General features: G+C 34.8%; 1 protein-coding gene across 1 annotated transcript; it reads right to left on the bottom strand.

The window, feature by feature from the left end:
* On the bottom strand, positions 1-24,111 carry LOC123558173 (xanthine dehydrogenase/oxidase-like). Its single transcript, XM_053544472.1, has 9 exons — positions 23,887-24,111; positions 22,914-22,973; positions 12,161-12,298; positions 8,765-8,839; positions 7,786-7,838; positions 6,076-6,193; positions 3,272-3,358; positions 2,003-2,170; positions 1-582 (listed from the first exon to the last, which is right to left on the bottom strand). The coding sequence occupies exons 1-9, from the start codon at positions 24,109-24,111 to the stop codon at positions 394-396; spliced, it is 1,113 nt and encodes a 370-aa protein (XP_053400447.1). The 3' UTR covers positions 1-393.

Here is a 24,111-nt window from a genome sequence, read left to right as displayed (position 1 = left end):
ATAAGCTGAAATTGGGCAAGCGGTTGCAGAGAAGATGACTACTAATTGTTTTCCTTCAGGTTTCCTTGGCAATATGGATTCTGCATGGATGTGCAATATTCAAAGGAATCTGAAAGAAAATGAGACCTTCAAAGAGCAGTCTTGTAGTAACTGGCTAGATAGTTTACAAGAATATGCGGCAATGCTAAAAGCTCATTATGAGCGCTCCGTCTATAATAAAATAAATGAGCACCTTATAAGCTTAAACAAAACAATATACCTGCAACAAACAAATAAAAATATATCATTTCCGATTAAGTTGACAACATTCTTTATCAAATATTTTCTTACTGAAGTAGGCACATTTGGACACAATTACTTTCAATTTTATAGTGCATGATGTTCTACTGATTATCAATCTGCACTTTCTAACATGCAATGATTGATTTGTGGACCGCACGCTTCTTGGATCCTTTGTACAGTTGCCGGAGAGTCAAGTCTAAAATATCCATTCTTTCCTATTTGCGTTCGTGCTGCAAGTACTGCCTCCTTAATTGCCGACATGACAGAGAACGACAGCAGGTATGTAGGTTCTCCTATCCCCTTAATAGAGGAAAATGTTAGTTAAATGTCTCTTAAACGTAACCAATGACTTTAAAGTACATCCTTGATGGCATTCATAAAATATTTGCCCGTTTTCAATGGGTTTCTTTTCCAGCGCGCCGCTCTGCCGTTTGACGCTATGACGTAATAATTGTGACGTCAGAAAAATGAATTGTTATATAATGATTAACTGTTTTCAGCCGTCTTTGTTTAATAGGAAAATGAATCGGATCGTGTCAGAATACAAGTTTGTTTCATAAACTAAAATTACATTCATCAAAATTATGCCACTTTCTTAAAGAGAATTCCTGCAGTTTTTTTCCTTTCATAGGATTTTTCTCAAATTCACACAGGAAATGTTGTGCTGAAAACAATAAAACAAATAAAAACAATGGGTCACCAGGCTTGTTTTTGTGAATAATTGTTTTGAACACACCCACTAGTGCTAAAACTACCAGCGATTTTTCTGCGTTTTCATAATTTTCTGCTTTTTTATTAATACCAGCCAAGACAGCACAATAAGGTTGATTCTTTTTACAGATTTTATTATATAATTATGTGATCTTTTAACAGGTTTTATTATATAATTATTAGATATCATAGTTATGGCGCGAACCTTACGAAATTGATTACATGTATATCTGCTATAAGTTAAAAAAAGTTTTAAAAATTCTTAAATCTTTCTATAATTGAATACTAAATAATCTGAAAGGTGATATTGTCTTATATTATATGAACAACAAGTCTTTGTACTAAAATGCAATGTGAAAACACAATAAAAAAAAAAGAATGGCATGATACCTGGCAGGCATGATACTTGTCAATACAACATAAACCAGTATCAACATTTGATTGATTACCGATCAAATTTATCAAAAATGTTTTTTCATTAAAGATTCCTCATATTTAAGATTGTCTGTCCCATGTCTCAACAAATGTTGACTTTATTTCAGTTTTCCATAAAAACTATAGGAATTCCCTTTAAATTATCAAAATCTCGGCTAATTCTTTCAAATTGAGCAAGTTTCAAAATACTTAAAAAAAATAAATAAAAAAAATTGTTGAACTGAGAACTGTAGCGTTTAACAGTTTATTTTATATGTCTACTTCCCTTAACAATACCAAACCTATAGAGGGGCCGCACTAGAGTAAGAATATATATATAGATATGGTGAAAATGGAGTGATACTTTGTGACAGCTTTATTTACCCAAACGCCAGGGATTAATACAAAAGCACTTAATATATTAATATTCGAAAAGCACAGTTATAATAATACAACAACAAAAACCTCTAACACGCTTTTTGAATTTTCGATTTTCATAACTTCAATTCAGCTGTTTTTTTTGTTATTTTTTCCAGCCTTTTTTGTTCAAACAATAAAATAAATGAAGTTTATACAAACATAAATGTATACAGACCTTTGAAGAATTAAAGCTCGTGATAACATCGTGATTTTTTAGTAGGCTCACCGTCATTTTACGTGGTATACTTGTTATGTTTGGTATTGTGTAGCCTACAGAACTACAGTTTTTCGTCCGACCTTTCTGGTCTATCTCCATACTTTCTGATGTCACCATTCCGAGACCCTGTGAATGTCAAATATTATACAATTTGTCACAGATCGCATAACTATTGTAGACATGATAAATATATATTATGCTAATGACAACATCAAATTATTTAGAACTAATTTTTTATGTTACAGGCAAAAAAATTGCCAATGCTTAAATATCAAACCAATCAAATGAATTATTCTACCCGTGTTATCAGATAACTATATCAAATAGCGCAAACATTCAAAGATAATTTTCTAAGAAATTAACACATACTTTATTGTTTAGATAATTATATAATATTACGCACTTAGTATTTCAATTCTGTGAGATAAAATAGGACACCTACATTTATTTTATAGGAAATTAACAAATAACATAATCCAAAAGCATTAAAATAACCATGTTCTTCACCACAATTATGCAGTGATATTACATTTTGCTTATGTTTCATAGGCTGAATAAGATGAATAAACTCATGTACACGGTTCTTTCAACAGGAATACTAGGGTGTTCGATTTTAAACGAAAGTATTAAGTATACTGTTAACAAATATATTATGGGAAAGTTCATCAGTATCAGTCTGTTGTAAAATGTTTTGATCATTAATAATTATACAGTCAAAAATTATCATGGTGATTTCTGATAATAACTTGACAGTTTGTAACAACACCTTAAGCACATCATGTAATTTCGATATAGACAAATAAAGCCTTATTCTCGGCTTATGGCATGTTAATATTAGATATTTAATTTTAAGATCATTATTTTTGTAACAATATCTTAAATTATAATCTCCTTTTATATGCCAATCACTACATTCAACTATTATGGTATATTGTGTATATAGTTCTTGAAGACACTATGGATTCATGGAACGTCTTTAATCTATTTTCGAAAAGTGGCAAAAAATAAGTGTTCTTAATCTTAAGGAACAAAAATCATTTATGAAGAAATTGAGATGCTGACGTTTTACAAAAGTAGAAACAGATAAAATTTCCTCCTATGGTACGTTGGACAACGACTTCAATTTGTTATGTTTTGTTGAATGTCGCTGATTCATAAAGGTAAGACATGCTTGTGTGTTTGATTGTTGATTTAAAAACTGGTGTATCAAACAATGATAGAACTCACTTGAACGAAGGCCCCTTCAATTTGCCCTATGTCTATTGCAGGATTTAAGCTTTTGCCAATGTCCATAAATAGATCTGCCTGTAAGGCCTGGAAAGTTAAACAACACCACTTCTTTTTTCATATAATGTAAAAGGATTTAGTTGAATACAAATTGAAGCATACAGCTATTATCACATAGTCAGAGGACTAGAGAGTGTGCATGACCAGAAGTAAAGTAATGCCTATGTGAAAACGCTGTTTCAAATAAATACTCATTAAGAGGTTATTTAAAACATTTTTTTAATATATCCATTGTAACACAATTTCGTGTGAACACGACAGAGACCACATTTTGCAATGCTTTTTAATCAAACGTGCACACACTTGTTTTGGCACAATATCTCGGTTCCTTTCGAAATTGATCCCATCATGGGTCCCAGAGTTATGGCCTCCTAAAGGGCCCAAAAGTGCCATTTTTGGCTTTTGCAGCCATATAGATTCTTCTTGGATGATTTTCCTCGCATTTACGCTTCCTTGAATTTGCTGCCTCTCTTTACAATGAGTAAGTCATCGCGTCCAACATAATTTTGTCTGCCGGTCGTCCTTAAGCGGTGCCCGACTGTTATTTTTTTCCTGCTTATGTTTGTGTGTTTGTGCGCGCATGCGTGCATGCGTGTGTGTGTATGTATGCCGCTGCCCAACAGTATTGTTTTCTTACTTGTCTGTGTGTGTAAGTGTGTGTGCATGTGCGTGTTTTTGCTTCTCTACGTTCTTGTCTGCGACTTTGTACGAATACTGCTCCAGCTTTCCCAAACATCCGACCCTTTTATCTACCCATTACCACTATTCCCCATTTTAAGATATTTTGAATATATTTATAACGTACAACGATCGTTGAAGCAACCCGTCATTTTTCTTTTACAGCTTTTTTTCTTATGGGTGTACCTTCCGACGCAAGGCTCTATGGCAACGTTATGGGTGTTGTTTGCTTCCAGGAAATCAACCCTTGCCCTTTATCTTTGTTTTTGATTCGATACAAACTTGCAAAATATCTTTAACAACAATAGATCTTGGACATTTTCAATTCAATTTTAACCACACTTAAACATAACTTATGTCGCAATATGATCTTGGTTCCTTTCAAAAACAAGCTATATTCCATCATGGGGTCTAGAATGGCTGCTTCTGAAAGGAGCAGAAATTTCTATTTTGGCCCATTCAGCCATATGAAAGTTTCATTTATGCTTTGATTTAATTTCATACAAATTTGCACAAAATGTTTATTTTGATGATTTCTGGACCAAGTTCGAAACTTGGTTATATTGGCTCAAAAACTAAGTCACCGGCTCAAATCAAAGGAAAAGCTTGTTAACACTACATGCCACATTTATCGCCATATCATGATAAAACTTGGTAAGAATGTTTATCTTGATGTTTCTAAAGCCAAATAAACTGGTTAGCGATATAGGGTCATCATAACTTTTTTGTTAATTCTAAGGGCCGTTTTACTGAATGAATAGGTCTTTATTACGGCAATGAACAGTCACCTTGTGACAGCTACGGTGCAAAATACTAAGGATAATAAAACCACGAACATACACTCACACAAAGCAGACACACCAGGATAAAATGAACAAATAAAGGAACACAGTGGGTCACCGCCTTGGAACAGTCAGTGGGAAATCCACCACTGGGGAGCTTAACCTGTTTATGGTGCACACCTAACTTCATTCTTACAACCACCATGCTCCAAAGACACGGGACAGTGTAGATAAAAGTAATCCCCGCCAGGTGAACCTTTAGCACACGTAAACAAAAAGGCATGGCACGTAAAACACAAAAATGCCCTTGTATAATTATATAAAAAGCAAACCTTGACAACCAAAAACGTAAGTACTCAAAAATGTCTTTGCAGAAGACAGAGCATAAGAAAAACGCCCTTAAGGACCTGGCGAAACAGGCCAGTAGATAGATATCAAAACAGTTCAGTCCTGGTTGGATTTAAAAACTGACCCCCCTTCCACCGCTTCCATAAGTTCTGTTTGAATCCCTTACAAATGAACGTGCGTTTAGGGTAAAACAATAATCTGGCTGATCAAGAAATGAACTGTTCACTTACATAACTACTTACTTACAAATATGCATAAAAACGTTTGGAAATGTAGAACGAATATGTTATTGAAACGCTGAGCACTGTTCAGTCCTGTGAGGTTTGTTTAATAAACGCACTTATTGGTAAGGCTCTATGGATAGGGTTGTGTGTAGTATTTCTTTCTTAAACGGCATATGATGGCACCATTAACCGTGGGTTCTGAACCAATATATGCAGCTCGTCTGGGCGTACCAGATGCTTTAAGCACTGGTATCGACAATAGGGGTAAAATGACTTCAAGGGGAGGGGTGCGGTCATGACTGTTTGTTACAATGATGTTGTAACTATTATAATTGTCATTCGCCGTAAAACCCAACTCACTCACTCATTTTTAATGTTGTTATTATAACTATTATTTTCAATATGTACAACGACATTGAATATATCATTTATAAAATAGACGTTTCAGTTTCAGTTTTTTCCAGCCTTTGGTATAAACTCTGTCTGCAAGTTAGCCACGTAGCTTACTCACATGAAGAATTCTACACACAAATCGTGGTTTCGAACTGACATCAATTCGGAACCAGCGACCTTTACCGTCATAAAGGGCCGAATGCGTTACACTTGATACGAAATAAAACATTTAAACCAAGCAATATGCGTTTGATAAATGACAATAAATTTCGAAACTGTTGTGGGCATGAAATGCAGTAGGATGAAGTATCACTCTTACTTGCGTTTCTCCTGTAAGAACATCAATCTCTACTTCCGTGCAGGCTACTCCATATGTTAAATATTCCACTAGTTCTCCACCCTTTTTATTCGGGTCAAAGTCTTCTGTCTTAGCAGGCCTACCAAATCACATAAAAATTGTATGCAACGTATTAATTAGTTACATTCCTTAATTAAACTAAAGTTTTATTATTCCTGTCTGCTCAATATTGAAAGGGGAACATATACTGAACAGCAAAAGAAACTAATCAGTTTTATAACTGGGGTATTTTTTATTTAAAAAAAACTTTAATTTATAAATCTCTTGTGTTTTCATATCACATTACACTTGAAGATCTTCACGTGATATTTTTTAAAAAATCAATCAACCGTGAGGTTATTAGTCCAACAATAGCCGTTTTATACGAAATTCATATGAGCCTGTAATTAACAAATTTCTTTGTGCAATTTTATTGTTATTTGAAATATTGATAATTGAATAACTCGAAAAACAGTATAAACTTTAAAAACATTGTTGGTTGCACCGCACGACTGAATCGAATTGAGCGCGACTGTCCAATTAGAATGATACAATGCAACTGACGCGCAGAAGATATAGCCTTTCAAATGGCTTTTGTGGGACTACTGACTTCAAGGTTGATTGATTTTTAAAAAATTATCACACAAAGATCTTCATGTGTAATTTTGGTACGAAGAAACAATTCAAAATTTTTTTTTTCATTTCAAAATATACCAGTTTTAAATCTGGATAGTTTCCTTTGCTGTCAAGTATACTTTTTACAACAATTAGGCATTACGTTTAGAGGGAGACTTCTATAAATTTTAGAAATTGTCTTATATTCTGAAATATAACCACTACAATTTTTTTATCTATATACATTTTTTTTCACAGGAAATATGTCTTCCACTACTAAATACGTTGAACTGTCAAATGCTACAAACTAACGGCAAAATCTCTAGTGAAAATCATCGCAACTAGGATTGCCGATTTTCCTCTTGTGAAATTTTAAGGTATTCCAACCAGTGAAAATTGACAACACAGAACTTGACAAATCAAGCGTTATTTATAATTCTTATGAAAATCACAGAACCGGAACATCCCGATCAAATGCTTATCTAGGCTTGACATGGATTACTCCTTCTAGGTTCATAACAATACAGGGCTATAACGCAAGTGAAAATTACTGAACTGGAATAATCCCACCTTATGCACAACCGAAGTTTGCAATTGCGCTTTTATGATTTGTTTTTGTAATTTCACCAGGTACAATTGTGAGGACATGATAAAATACGACAAATCAAGGGTTATACATCCATTTAACAAGAATGAACCAGAACCTGCTGACAGTAGGCACAATAGGTCTTTGCATTTATATTTCTGAAAAGTTCGGTGAAAAATAGCAGAAAAATATATGAGAAGAGGTCAAAACATCATGAAATTTGACGAATCAAGGGTCATAACTCCAGTGGAGATTACTAAACCGGAACATGCCGACGAAATGCACAAGGATTTGCAATGGTAACTTTTGTGAAGTCTTGCCGCCTTGTAGTGTAAAGAAGTTGTACAAGGAATCATTTGACAGACAGACAGATAGACAGACAGACAAACAGACTAACGTCAAGCATATAGTCAATGTCTCTCCGCAACTCTTCGTAGCGGGAGACATGATTTTAAGACATCTTAATATGAAGTCAACAAAAATATATTAACCTGTTAAATCCACAAGCTGACAACTGTATACGTTTAAAAAATGCTGCAGATACCTGAAATTAAAAAGTGTAAGTAAGGTCAAAAGTCTAGAGCGGGAGTTTATATTCATCTTCTTAAATGTGTGCCTAGTGAAATAGAACTTCGTAAGTGAAATTAAATGATTGTGTTTGTACAAATTAACAATTAAGTTTTATTTCAGGAAGCTATTTTCAAAAAGAATGTATCGCTTCAATTCAATATCAAGCATACAAAATCACGAAGGTACACTGGTTAATCAACAATTACAAAAAGGTAGCCCTAAATCAGAAGTCAAATAATCAGTCAATTATGAACGGCTGCAGTTCGTCTGAGCGTGTGAAATTGACAATATTCACGTAACTAATGACATTTTAAATCAATTGGAACATTCGTTTATATTTTCCAGATTAACATATATGTAAGAGATTTTGGCGTAAATAGGTCCATTGTAATCGAACTTCAATTTTACTCAGCCTGATTAAAAAGATGTACATAATGGTGCATGTAGAAATGGAAATAGGACAAAAAGTTTTGTACCGAGATAAATACTTCTTCCCTAGATTCGCACAATATCTCTCCTGAAGAACTCAAGCTAAATATCTGACAACCTAACACTATAAACTTTAGAAATAGAAAGGACGTCTTCTAGCTCTTTGATTAGTGTTAATGTCTTATTTAAGGCACAAAAGTACCCATTACAAATATCCGTAGAGGTGTAGGTTTTACTTTTGTATGAAATTCTACAATAATGGTCTTTAGTATGAAAACATTTTGAATAGGAGTATGTCTTTAATTTTCACAACATTTTCTAGTACATTGCAAAGATTGTGTACATTCTGGATTAACTCAGTAATATGAGCCTTAGAAAATTTTTAATGTTTACCTTTTCAAACAATTCTGGTATGCAAAGGATTTTTATAAACATGCACTTCAAATGTATTTAATTGAAATGACTACTCACTAGATCCTCCCAGGAGCTTCCCGGCATCTCATCTTTCAAGCGGGACAACCTCTCATTTAGGATGTCACACGCATTCTACAAGTCAAATAAATTATATGTAACAACTTCCTCTTTTTGTTGTAACTTAATTATTCTTCATTTGATTATATTCTCTCTTGGTTATAAATTACAGTCTGTGGTGACATTGTACAAATGTCTAAGAAATTAATAATGGTTAAGGGATAAATATGTTAGCTGGAATTATTTGTCTCGCCCAAGGTTTGTACGTTTGATCTCTGTATCTAATGATCTAATGATCAGCTAGATTCGGTTGGTCTTTTGAACGTTACATCATAATAGAAAACCTTCTCTTATAAATTCAGATTAGCTGCTTAAGTATATGCAGAACAAACTTCGTCACACATGAGCAACTATCCTGCAGCACCACGTCGTTGAAAGTACAAACACATGTCTTTGAAAATCACCATGATAGATGAAACGACATCGAAGCAAATCAGTATTTTCAACATTTATTAACATCTATTTATGAAGATCTGGACCAAGTATATGACTGTATTCATATTATAAGTCTCTGATAAAAGCCATGAAAAGTTCATTCGGAAGCAAAGAACCCAACCTAGCAAATAATATCAGATTAGGTTTTGACTGTGTTAGTTCATGACTGGTAAATAAATGTGCAAATGTGTTAGTTCATGATATGAAATGAAATGTGCAACACCCTTCAGACCCTTAGAAAAAATAAACAAAGACAAATATCAAACAGGGAATGCCACGCACCAAAAACGCAGCCTCCTCAAAACGAAACCCACAGCACCCACAGCACGCAGACGTGTGCACCACACACACACACACAAAGCCAACACATTAGGACAAAACGAACAAACAAAGGAACACAGTGGGGCACCACCTTGGAACGGTCAGTGGCAAAAACACCACTGGGGAGCTTAAAGCGGTTTATGGTGCGCACCCAACCTCACTCTTACCCCCACCATGTTCCAAAGACATAATCAAAGAGGGAAGCGTAGTGTCCAACTGTAAACGGGTTGAACACTAAACATGCGGTATGTCTCAAAACAGTTGGGTCGTAACCTCTTTTAATAAAACGTTATATATATATATAACCTAATATATTTGGAAAATTACCATGACCCAAACTCTTACGAAGTTTGTAAACCACATCCCCATAAAAAAACGGGTTTAGAAATACCTTCTCGCAGAAGTGTCTTTAAATTACTATTGAATTTTAAAACTAAATCAGAATTACGATAGTAAAATTAAGCAAAATATTTACGCAATTTGTAATAACGGTAGCCTTGCTAAGGAAGTTTACTTGCTCTGGCAAACCGAATTAATTGAGAAATATATACCCCATAAGATGTAGCCTGAGGTACATCCACATCCAAATGGGGAAAATTTACAATACTACAATTAAAATCATTCCTCTTGTCAATGTAAAATTTCAACCACATCCCCCCCCCCCTCCCGGTGCTGGGCCTCTTTTCACCCCAGGGTCACAATTTAAACAATCTTCATAGAATACCTTGAGATGATGTCATAAACTAAATATCAAGGCTCTATGCGGTATTGGACAATAAGATGCATGGCGAAGATGTGTTCCAAACAAAATCATTCTTGAATTTGACCTTTGACCTCTAAGTGTGATCTTGACCTTAGACCTAGAGGCCTTGTTCTTGCACAAGACAATCTGTCTCATGGTGATAAACATTTCTTCCATGTTACATCAAAACCCCTCAATGCATGAAGAAAAGGTCATTCTTGTACCTGACCTCTGGTCTCTAAGTGTAACCTTGACCTTAGACCTAGGGACCTGGTTCTTGTGCATCACACACTTTAACATGGTAGAAAACATTTGTGTTAAGAAATATTAAAATCCCTTTAAGGATTTACAGTTCTGGACAAGACCGTGAAAAATATCTGATTGACCTTTGACCTCCAATTGTGAACATGACCTTTCAGCTATGGGGTCCGGGTTTTGTGCTTTGCACATCGACTCATCATGGGGAACATTTGTGCCAAGTAATAGTAAAATCCCTTCATGGATGGCAGAGTTATGGACCGGACAGAAAAAAAGTTGTTAACCTTTGACCCCCAATTGTGACCTTGACCTTTGAGCCATGTGGTCCGGGATTTGTGCATGACATGTTGTCTTATCATAGGAAACATCTGTGCCAAGTGATATCAAAATCCTGAAATGAATGACAAAAAGAGATTGACAGAGTCATGGACTGGACACAAAAGACCCTGTTCATGCTAGGACAACATTTGACTGCCAAGTGTGACCTTGACCTTTGAGCTAGGGGTCTCGGTTTAGCGCATGATACATCTTCACATCATGTGGAATATGTTGCCAAGTAATACTGAAATCCCTTTATGGACGTCAGAGTTTTGGACTGGACATGAAATTGTGGACGGTCAGACGGACGGATGGAATGATGGATGGAAAAACGCATTCCTTAGTCCCCAAAACTGGCTTTCAACAAGAAGGGGTGTAACAATGTCACTTTAATTCAAAAACCCATTTAAGAGATTTTGAAAAATATAACTTTTTCAGGTAATAATTTGCCGTGTTTTATCCATAAACCTTTAGAAAACATGAAATGGTTCTTGTTTTTCGGTAAAATGCTGAATTATATCATTGAAATAATACTTACTTTTTCACATTAACAAAGACATTTACTTATTTTCATGAAAGTTCTGAGAATACTTTCTTCTAATTAAATTATCTTGCAATACAGCTATACCAATTGGTAAATACTGGTATCTGATTAATGTTGCTATCTGAAGCAGACATTAACTAGTACAAAACCATTAACATGGCTTAAAATTATGTTTCCTTGTTTACAAAACAGAGTAAATTAACAAAAAAATGTTTCTGTATGGTATTCTATGAAGTATGTAACTTTATTTATTACAATGATATTCCCATGTTACCTATTTCAGTGAAATAGAAATTCATTTTCCAAAAACAAACTATTGTCTCTCCTATAACAAGAAATAAGGCACTGCAGAAATAGGGATTTATTCAGGCAACTCAAACATGTTAAAGGCAATGTTCCACACTTCTTGGCCGAAAGTTGTTCCTCAAATTTGATAAATTACCTAGGTTTATTTTGCACTGAACCATAGGAACTTGGTTGTAAGTACCTATTTTCCAAACATCCATTCTGTATACATGTATACATGAAGAAGAACTTAAATTAATTTATTCTGTGCTGAAAAGAGAAAAGTATGAGTACTCATTTTTGTCCAGTTTTTAAAGAACCAAGCCTTTCGTATCTCATCATGTATGACAATAGAAATATAAAAAGAAATGTTTTTCATCTAAAAGGATTTAATAAAGTAAGAATCCCTTGTCATAAAACAATAATGACAAACCTCTCCAACCATATGACCTTCATGATTATCCTGGATCTTTAAATAAACTCGAAACTCCTGCTGTGTACTGGCACTAAACTCTTCTCTCAGCTTATTTGACACTATTCTTTTCTTCCACTGCAAAGCATGCTCATCAATCTAAATAACAGGTTTTAATTGTTAATAATATACTGACTTTACTGTAATGTTTCAATCAGGGGATCAATCTCTGCTAATGACTGTGTTCCTTTATGAGAGAAAGCTGGCACTTTCTTATAGAGATTTGAGCTCTAATTTCACATCATTTAGAAGATCCTTAAAGAACGCAGTAAAAGCATCTAAATTTGTAGGTATGTTACCACTCGACAAGATTGTGGTCATGAAGAGGGCTCTGGTTCATTGTTTTTCAAAACTTAGCAGTTAAGCAGATTAAAACACAATTCTGCCGGGACAGAAACTCCAACCACTAATATACTAGTGGCCAAACCCCAGTCAAGATCAAATGACACGTCAATCCCTAGACAAGTAATGACCGACCCGGCTCTACTTTGACTCAAAACTTTTGTTCTTTCTTAATTTCATATTTATCAATAACCTAACATTCTTGCAACGTATAATTTATAACACAAATATACCTTATACTCTGGAAATCTAACAACCATTTTCATTCTTATCGAAGCATGGCAATTCATCTTCTTTGTTGCCTGTATCCTCCGTCAACTGGTTCCATACACATGATCTCCAACTCTCTACAAAATATTACAAGACAACTTAGATGACCTCATATTGCTTGCTTTCTGGAGAGCCATTTGTGTTAAAAAACAATTACTAAGGCAACAGAAATACAAAACTTCAGTATATGATTGTCAAACATGCCAGACCACCAAGTCTTTACAAATCTGACAACAGAGTAAAAAAATATTAGATACCACAAACAATGTACCTGTATTTGTGGATCTGCATAAGTCTTGCACTAAGTGGCAATGTGTGACCATGATAGTAGCAAGTACATGTATTCAAGTTTTCAAACCCATATATCAAACAGTTCTGACAAAATATGGAATGGTTTGCCAAACTCAACTGATTTCTATTAAAAAGGGCCATATTTGAGAAGTCTAAACTATGATGGTTAACAAGTGGCCAAAGTTTTAAAGCCATTCGTCAAACAAGTTAGGCAAAATATGGACTGGTATGAAAAATTAAACTGATTTCAGGGTCCAAAACGGACTTTAATCAGCTAAAATAGTTGACAAACTTATGTGTTCTTGCCTACAGATGGACATCATGACAATAAGCAAGAGTTCAAAGTTTCAATACAAAAATTCTGACATGTACACAAACTGAGCCAATTTTCAAGTCCAAAAAGGGCCATAATTCAGCCAATATTCTTCACAGAGTTATGTACTCTTGCTTGCTCGTATAGCCTTATATAATAAATACATGTTCCAAGTTTGAAGTAAATATCTTTGATGGTATACAAAATATTACCATTTCATCTCCATATTCTTCAAATAGTCAAACTGAAATTTATATTACATTTTGTCTTACCTTCATCTACAGCATAATGCTGAATAATATAATTATTTAATAGTACAAGTTTTACATTTGTATTATATTGTAGAATAAAGAGCGAATGACTATGTTCCAGTCTATTTCACTTTAACTTGTTATCATACTGGTCCATACAAAGAAACTTCTACTTTGTCTTACTGTATCAGGTCTTCATAATCTGTTACAGTAATACTGTGACATGGTTGTTGGACTGTACTAATTACCTCTTCTTTCCTTTTCCTTTTGCCTTTGCCTTGATGGCACTGCCTGACTTCAGACTGAACGCTTACAAAGGGGACACCATCAAAGTCCCCTTAGCACAGCACAGCCCCTTTCGTGTCTTCCGACCATATACGGTGGCCCTCCATTGATGACAACTCTGAAAAAGATTTAAGATATATTTCATTTAGAGGTAGTATGCATTTATGTCATAAATGGTTATTTCAACCTAATTTGATTTTAAAGTATTTAAAGCTTTCTCAGAACTTTGTAGCCTTTCTATTTTCAAGAATTACAGACTCAAGTGTACACCAGTTTAAGTCAAACCATTATTGTTTACCATTTTACATTTCAGTCTTTAAGACTTATTGGAAAAGCAAATCAGTATTAAAAGTTTAGATTATTTAAGAAATAATATATCTCATTTAGTGATTTGTCATTGAAAATCATTGAAGTTCTCATGCAAAGGAACTGTATCACGAGGACGCAGCCCGAGTGATATATTAATACGCATCTGAACGACAAACAATGAGCAAGCCACTAAATGGGATATATTATTTTGATTTTAACACGTTACCGAGGACTTTAAAGTACACCTTTGATGACATTCATTAAATTTTTGCCCATTTTCATTTGGTTTCTTTTCAAGCGCGCCGCTATGCCGTTGGACGCTATGACGTAATAATTGTGACGTGAAAACAGCAAATTGTCGTATAATAATTCAATGTTTTCAGCCTTCTTTGTTTAATAGGAAAATGAATCTGATCGTATTAGATAATAATTTATTTAAGCTCTATTCCTTGCTGCTGGCAATGCGGTTAGAGTGTCCGCCTACGGATCATGAGGTCAGGGGCTCGAACCCCAGTGACCCTTGTGTCATATGATGTGGGTGATGATGAGGAACATCTATATTACGTTTGAATAAAATCCATCAAGTAATAACAATGATAAAGTACTATGTACAACTATGCTCTAAGAGTGAGCCCCTGGTGCGTCTTTAATTAATTAACTAAATAATTTCTCCGCCGATTTGTCTATTAGTCAATGATCTTGATTGGTTCTAATTGTTTGTTTGAACATATAAGCTCTTTATTCCAAGGCAGCGTGATAAATGTGAAATGTGAAACATAATTACTTGTACTTATCAAAATACCCAATTCTAAAATCTAAAGGATCGCCGACAATTGACTATTCAATCAAATTGTTTGTTTTGTTTCAATATATAACAAACTATAAAAATTCCTTTTAATTTATAAACAGGCCATTTGAACACACCGACGACGATAACGACACTTTGATCACTTGTTGATAACATAACAAAATATCGACCGATATGAATGCGTAAATACGGCAAAAATAAACAGGTAAATCACAAACAGTAAATAATAAATCACAAAAATGTAATTTATTTAACTAATATAGTGATACATTATAACAAAGTCTATTGAAGCTGGCTTCCTTCACTTACGTGTTCATATATAATATGTAAATATATATAGAGCCGGCTACCCAGACCTTAATTGTAGGTAGCCGGAACCGGCTACCTAGCCACTGCCTTCTCAATTTACTATTTCATTTGTGCCTATCCTAATACTTGGCATAGATCGAGTACGATAACTCTCCATACTTCGTATAGTCGAGCTAAAAAGCTCAAATAATACGACAGACATTTAATTTTAAACTCTGTTGTCTAATAAATGTATGCTGCAGACTGGAATGACTTGTCTGGGGTTGAACATATTTGGTACGAAAAACAGAAAGTACTGCTGCAATATATAATATACATATTTGAAGATTCTCACAGTCTATTCCATGGTTCCTCATGTGCCATTTTGTGTAGCACTGTGCGTTATCTTTCTCATATGTTTCTATAAACTTTCCAGCATCACTTAACTTTGGAAAATTGTCTGCAACTTTCACGTAAACATAACCACTGACCATAACAATCTTCCAATGTGTGATACAGATCTAGCGTGTCATCTCCTAAACGCTTTAATTTATATTCATATATTTAAAGGCGTTCCTTCTGTACTACGCTCAGTGCTTCGAGACACGCCCCTCGCCTGACACACTACATTTTATCACTACCCTGATATGTCGGGCCCTAAAGGGTGTTTCTGTTGGTGCTCTGTGTGTCTGTGTGTGTGTGTGTGTGTGTGTGTGTGTGTGTGTGTGTGTGCACGTCTGCCTGCTGTGGATTTTGTTTTGGGGAAGCTGCTTTTTTTGTACCATGACATTCCCTGTTTGATATTTGTCCATTTTTGCCGAGCCCGCTTGCGGTTAGCTCGATATTATCGCCACTTTCGGTGCATGTGCGTGTCTCCGTCCGTTCGTCCGTGCATCCGATTTTTACCGGACTATAACTTTCACATGCATGAACCAATCTTGTTTATATTTGGCCTGAATGTTTACTTCAATGAGAAGGCGTGTTATGCACAAACCCCATGTTCCTATCTCAAAGGTCAAGGTCACAGTTGGAGGTCAAATGTCAAATGGAAATTTGTCCGGAGCATTTCTTTTTCATGCATGGTGGGATTTTGGTGTAACTCTGTATGAATGTTCACCATATTGAGACGGAGTGTCATGTGCAAGAACCAGGTCCCTAGGTCAAGGTCACACTTGCTTGCTGGTGGGCTCGGCATTCTGCCCTCGGGCATACTTGTTTTCAGATAAGCTTGCTGTACACAAAGTTTGGCTACAGTAAGTACACCGGAAACTACCTTTTCTTGGTGATCCATTTTGAGAAAAAAGTATTTTAAGTAAACTTTACCTTGAACGAATGGCATTAAAATATTGTTATCACAAAAATGGATCTTAGTAGGATTTGAACCACGGCCTATCCGTTCCACAACACTAAACGTAGCTTTGGTACAACGCTCTATACGACTGCGCCTCGGTGTAACTTTCAGTTAGGCTGACCTTGAACTTGACACCACTGACCCTATGTATATACAATCCCAAGATTGATTTTTGTCGAGCCCGCTTGCGGGTGCGAAGACATAGTTGTCCAAATGGCTGTTCGGTGTATGTGCATGCGTCCGTCCAGATTTGTTTGTCCGGACAATAACTTTGACATGCATGGAGCAATCTCGTTTATATTTGGCATGAATGTTAACCTCAATCAGACGGAGTGTCATGCGCAAACCGCAGGTTCCTTTCTCAAAGGTCAAGGTATAGTAACAACAAAGGGAAGTAATTTTAGGTTCTTGCATTTCGTCTCATGATGGTGAACAATTGTGCCAAGTTACATCAAAATCCCTCCATGCATGAAGACCTCTAAGTGTGACCTTGACCTTAGACCTAGGGTCCTGGTTCTTGCGCATGACACTCCGTCACATGGTTGTGAACATTTGTGCCAAGTTACATCAAAATCCCTCCATGCATGAAGAAGAAATGCTCCGGACAAAGTCATTATTGAATTTAACCATTGACCTCCAAGTGTAACCAGTCTTTACGTATGAAGATACGGCTTTCACTATAGGAGATGGCTTATCTGTGGACAATCACTTGCTTTGAATGTATCAAGTGCATTAGCATTTGTACGCTAAGAAAGAAATGGAATTCGTGTGTTTTACTACTAAGACATTTAGGCATGTTCTTACTGAATGAATGTTACATCAAACGTGTTGGTATCTCCATAGCAGAAACTTAAAAGAACAGCATTTTATAACCAATACAGTTACAATAATTATAATCATATCAATATCTGGCCCCGTAAGAGCTGTTTTAGTAATGGGCTTTTCCCTAGTTAACTACCACCTGTCTGCATGTTTTGGTTCAAAATCATTCAACTTGACTTCTGAAATTTTAATGCGCATGCGTGTGTCAATCATTTTGGAACTTTATCTGCATCTCCAGTCTGACTCTTTGATATTCTTCCTTGTTTTTTTTTTTTGCTTCATTGTAGAGAATGCTTTCTCCCGTGTAGCAGTTGATAAAGGCAAAACATTTGTTAAATAGATTATCTCGATTCTATATCTATATCTTTATTATCACCATGTTCCTTGTCAACCTGATTAACAGGCTGTCGTATAACTGAGCATACCTTGCATTTCCAGCAACATGAATGTTTAAGTCACTCCATTGACAGAGCATTAACAAGGTCTAACTCATAATTTTAGTAATGAGATCAGGTCATTTTTTGAATTATAAAAAAGTACAAATTTTATATACCATTGGAAAGGTCTATTTAAGAGTAGCATTATTCATTTTATTTCCTTTAGATATTCCATTTCGTTCAGAAGATATTACACATTTAGCACCTAAGGGGTAAGCGGTCAACCGATACCCAAAAAACGACCATATATTAACATTATAGTACATTAGATGCTATCACAGTTTTGACGCTTACAACTTAGAAAAACGGCGCTCTGATCCAGACCTAATCAGACGCTTGGAATAGGAAATCTGTGCGCTGAAAAACCATGATGATTGTAAACACACTTTTAAAACTGACAGTACTGTATATTTGCATGCTTTCCTCATCAAGAGGGACAAAAACTTTGAGAATGTGTTGAACAGCATGTCTCAGGTAAACCAGAACTACTCTGATAATGATATCTACCATGAAACATCCCACAAATGTGAATACAACTTGAATTTTTTCACATTATCAAAAGACATTGTTATCGAACCTTTAGAGTGTATTTTCTACCATACACGAGACCAAAGAAGCCGGCTGGCCCCGGCACTACAGCTAAGGAAAACTCATAGACTTTTGCTTGTAATCCTAGGTGGCGATATTGCGCTAAACCCAGGACCTACCAAATTCCCATGTGGTATCTGCTCAAAACCAGTGGCAAAAAATCATCGAGCACTACTCTGTGAAACATGTGAGCTATGGATCCACATTAAATGTGCCAGTATAACACCAGCAACATACATTACGCTGGGTAATTCATCCGAACCATGGCACTGCAAATAAAATATGTATTAACCATATGGAAAAAACAACAGCCACGTCATTTATCGATCCAATGACACCTGTAATAATCGAACCTTCGTCATCAATAAACTCTGAATTTACCAGTAGTAGCATACAACCTACTAGTACAATTATAAAAATACCATGTTACATGGAGGAACATTCTACTCTCAATGAACGAACCAAATTAATTTCTAAAGAAAAGTTTGACAGTAGTATACCATATACTATAGGCAATACTCCTAATTGTCTAAACCGTGTTAACATTAATGACAGTTTTACACCTCAGCCAGAGGATTTGAGTTTTAATTCTGCACCTTCCGATACCTCTGAACAGTCCGTTTGTGAAGAATTAAACAACCTGTCTACTGAAGAAGGACTTTTAAATCGCTCCTCTGAAACCAATACAGATCACCTATATGAACTTAGAAACTTGCGAAAGGGTAATCTGAAGCAACCAATTATCGCTCATCTAAACATAAACGGTGTCAAAAACAAATTTACAGAAACCTATGAAATTTTATCTGAAAAACTTGTAGATATGCTAGTTTAACCAGAAACCAAGCTTGATGCTTCATACAATGATAACATCTATAATTTTAATGGATACAAAATGGAAAGAAAAGACAGAAATAAACATGGAGGTGGGCTTATGATATATGTTAGAGATGACCTCCCTTTTAGAAAAAGAAAAGAATTTGAATGCGAACAATTAGAATCTATGTGCTATGAATTGTCTATGTTTAAACGAAAAAAGCCATATATAAACCTCCAATTACCAAAGGTAATATTTTTATAGAGACTATCTCTTATTCTTTTGACGAACTATTTTTAAATTATGAGCATATTTTAACTCTAGGAGATATGAATTTCGACCTTAATAAAATAGAAAAATGTAAACCCCTTACTCATATATGTGACACCTACAACCTAAACAATGTTATCACAGGTCCGACATGTCAAATGAAAAATTCTGAACCCTCTTGTCTAGATGTAATCATTACAAATAGGCCAGATTTAATATGTAACACCATAAATTTCGACTGTGGACTGAGTGATTGTCACAATCTTATTGCAACCACGATTAGGGAACAATGTAATATCACTCAACCTAAATATGTTAATTTTAGATCATATAAGAACTTTGGTCAGCAAGCTTTCAACAGAGATCTTTCGCACGTACCTTTTCATGTGGCTCACACCTTTGACGATATAGATGATTTTTACTGGGCAAATGAAATCATGTTAAAAGATAATAGTAAATGAGCATGCTCCTATCAAACAAGTCAAAGTCAAGAAACAATCCCCCATCCCCCTTTCATGAACGGAGAACTTCGACGAGCTATTTATATTAAAAGACAATTGAGAAATTCCTTTTTTAAATGTAAATCAAATTAAAACTCGGAAAAATTCAGAAAACAAAGAAATAAGGTCACAAAACATAAAAGAAATTCTATGCAGGTATATTTTTCTGAAAGATGTGGTGGGGGTCCCAAATCTAAACTTTTCTGGCCAACTATAAAGCCTTTTTTATCAAGTAAAAATACTGCTAAAAATGATGCTCAGATCATACTGAATGAAAAGGAGACACTCTTAACAGACCAAAAAACTGTTTGCAATGTCCTAAATGACTTTTATGTTAATATAGCTGAAAACATAGGAATTAATAGTAATATCACAGTAGATAGTAAACATCCAAATGTACAAGCAATTTCTGCCAACAACCCAAATATTAAAACTTTTGACTTTAAACCGGTATCAAACCAAGATGTGCATTAGCTTTTGCATGATGTGGATGGTAAGAAAGCCACAGGCATTGACAATATACCACTAAAAATAATCAAAGCTGGCGCTGATTCACTTTCAGGACTCATAAAATGTTAAATAAATAAATGTTTTAAAAAATAACATGTTTCCAGAAACATTAAAAATGGATCAGATTACCCCTGTTTTTAAAAAAGAAGATCATTTTCAAAAGAAAAAATACAGGTCTGTAAGTATTCTGCCAACTTTATCAAAAATCTTGGAACAATCAATAAATCAACAACTTGTTGCCCACTTTGATAACATCTTCCACAATGTTCTTGCAGCATTTAGAACAAAATTTGGATGTCAAACAACCCTTTTTAGATTAATTGAAGACTGGAAAAGTGCCTTGGACAGACATGAGTATGTAGCAGCAATACTTATGGATCTGTCCAAGGCCTTTGACTGTCTCCCCCATGACTTAACAGTACTGAAACTCAAAGCCTATGGACTATCAGAAACAGCGGCAGATCTTATGCACAACTATTAAACAGACAGAAAACAAAGGGTCAAACTTGGAAAAGCATTCAGTAACTTGATGACTATTAATAAAGGGGTCCCCAAGGGTCAATCTTAGGACCCCTAATCTTTAATATTTTCATAAATGACATCTTCTATTTTATTAATAAAGCAACTGTCTATAATTATGCAGATGATAATACTCTATCTCACTGCTCTCCAATCTGTACTGGAAAATGAAAGCGAAAATATGATTAACTGGTTCGAAAATAATCTCATGCAGGCAAATCCCGATAAATTTCAGGCAATATGCATAGGTAAAAAAACCCAGCAAATTTATTGACTTCTTTTAAGATAAACAATACAGAAATTTCATGTGATGAAAATGCTTCTTGGTGTCGAAATTGACTCTTTGTTAAATTTTGACTTACATGTGTCAAACATCTGCAAAAAAGCTGCCAAGCAAATAAATATCCTGGCTAGACTGAGTAAATTTTTAAGCCAAAACACTAGATTTTTTATTGATAAATGTTTTGTCCGCTCTAATTTCAATTATTGCCCATTGGTCTGGCATTTTTGTAGTAAACACAATACTGACAAAACTAGAAAAACTGCAACATAGAGTTCTGAAAATTGTATATCAAGATTATAACTCCTCATATGAAACTCTGTTAAGTAAGGCAAATATGCCAACATTGCATATAAGTAGATTAAGACAAATAGCTATTGAAGTATTTAAATGCCTACGTAGTATATCACCAAAATATGTACAGGAACTTATAACTGTTAATTCGGCAAATTATTCTTTCAGGAACGTTAATACACTTGATGTACCAAGAATTAAAACAGAAACATATGGTAAGAAAAGCTTTAGGTTTGAGGCCACCCAGGTCTGGAATAGTCTACCGAATGAGCTTAGAACGACAACAGATTTTGGCGAGTTCAGGAGACTCATACAGATCTGGAGTGGTTTCAAATGCAAATGCTCAATGTGCTTATAGTTGCTTTGTATATGTTGTGCTATTTCTTGTTCAGTTGCTTTCTATATTATTTTATGCTGTTTTTTGCTTCTGTTGCTAATCATTTGCCTATCTTTTATGCTTATTCTAGTTCTAAGTTATTGCTTGCTGCCCTTATTTTGTATTGTGCAAACTTTTGTTGTTGTGTTGTTTCCCCCACATTTTAATTTGTAGTATTGTGCTATGTGACTAAGTATGCATCAGGATTGCTGCTACTGATGCATACTTGCAAAAATATTTTCATTTATCTTACTTATAATTTTCTGAATGATCTTTTAATACAGATAACTGTAGTTGTAAGTTTTTTTCTTTAGTTCAGCTTATTTGTTATTTTATGTTTGTATGAGGGAAAAGTGCTAATCAGTTCAAAGCAAATCTGATTTGAGGTGATACCTGTATTAAGACATTTTCAACCAGTACACACTTGTGTCTTTTTTCACTGTCAGCTCTTATTTCTTTGTTTCTTTTTAATCTGTTTTTAGACCATTGGTCTTGATTAGCATTGTCCTCTCATTTCTTAATATGTTCTGTAAATAGATAGTTATTTCCAATCTATGATTTTTGTGAATGTGCTAATGTTTTTAACTAGAATCTTTTGCTTAAAATTTTGCTTTCTCTCCTTATATAGATTGTTTGTTTGTATATTAAATGGTAGTCTTGTTTTGTCGGAAAAGAGCTTGTATTAGCTAGTGTTAAAATGTTTGTTAAAACCGACGTTAAATAAAGATTAACTTATCTTATCTTATCTTAACACTGTTTACAGGTTTATTTGTTACGTATAAATCTGTTTATTCACCTTATTTAGTTCACCACAATCTTCAGATTTCCTTCCTGGTAGTCCTTCAGTAGCTTGTAGCTGTAAATTGCAGCGTCATTCTCATAACAACAAGGAAGACAATCCAACAGGGAAAGCCACGTTCCAAAAACGCAGCCTCCCCCAAAGACACACACACACACACACACACACACACACACACACACACAATAAACACACAAGCACAAAACCAACAAATACAGGAACACAGTGAGGCATCGCCTTGGAACGGTTAGTGGCAAAACCACCACAGGGGAGTTTAAACCGTTTAATGGTGCACCTACCCTCACTCTTACCCCTACCATGTTCCAAAGTCACAAGACAGTGTAAATAAAAGTTATCCCCGGAGTAAAATACTATTAGTTTCAATCTATTTAGGACATGTATACCTTTACTTCATGTTTTTCATATTTTATAAGGCATTTACACAGTACAATCTTAAATTCTAAAATCTGAAAAATCCATATTCCAAAAAAAAATATGTTTCAAGATGAAGAATATATAACTGTGCAAATGAATCTTTGTGCATTAATTAAGCCATCACAATCAAATGTTAAAAAAATGGAATTATACAACTATAGTCTATAAGCATGATACAGTTAACCTAGATATAATGATAGTGTTATAATGATAATAATGCTACAAGAAATACAAACATGACTACATGTACGACAAAAAATCGCATTACAAAATGACTTTTAAAGTCAACTTCTAATGTTAAGTATAGAAATGAAAGCACGTTATTAAAATTAGTACTTGTTCATGCAACTTCACTTTCTGCAAACCTAAAGTGTTCAGACCATGTTAATGTTAATGTTAATGCAAAACACAGTTTGCGTGAGTTAGGTCATGAGCCATAATGAAACAATACACCTGTGTTTAATTTAATTTCCGAAAAAAGCAATCTTCAATATTTTTATTATTGAATTTATTTTACCATGACCTGTGAAATTACAGTGCTATTATACCATGTTTCTTCTCCGTCAACCATAAACTTGTGTTGAATGGTCTTCCCTTTCAGTAAAGGCATGTTGTTGTTGTTGTCAGTCGGCTTATGTTCAACACTGTAGGCGTGGCGAACTAACCTCTTCACTTGTATCGCCAGTTCTTCCACCGATAAAGGCTTTGTGAAGTCTTCACTTTTCTCTATTTCATTGCCGATTGACCAGTTTCTAAACAT

Source organism: Mercenaria mercenaria, chromosome 5 (genome assembly GCF_021730395.1).
Source record: "Mercenaria mercenaria strain notata chromosome 5, MADL_Memer_1, whole genome shotgun sequence".
Lineage (NCBI taxonomy): Eukaryota > Metazoa > Mollusca > Bivalvia > Venerida > Veneridae > Mercenaria > Mercenaria mercenaria.
This window is presented reverse-complemented; position numbering and strand designations above follow the sequence as displayed.

Excerpts from the sequence above, each read along its gene's own strand:
- LOC123558173 (XM_053544472.1), bottom strand. The coding sequence starts at position 24,111 with ATGTTTAGAAACTGGTCAATCGGCAATGAAATAGAGAAAAGTGAAGAC. Across the intron at positions 22,974-23,886 it reads AAACATGGTATAATAGCACT|CTACAAGCTACTGAAGGACT; the intron begins GTAATTTCACAG and ends TGCAATTTACAG. Across the intron at positions 583-2,002 it reads CGAGCTTTAATTCTTCAAAG|GGGATAGGAGAACCTACATA; the intron begins GTCTGTATACAT and ends TCCTCTATTAAG.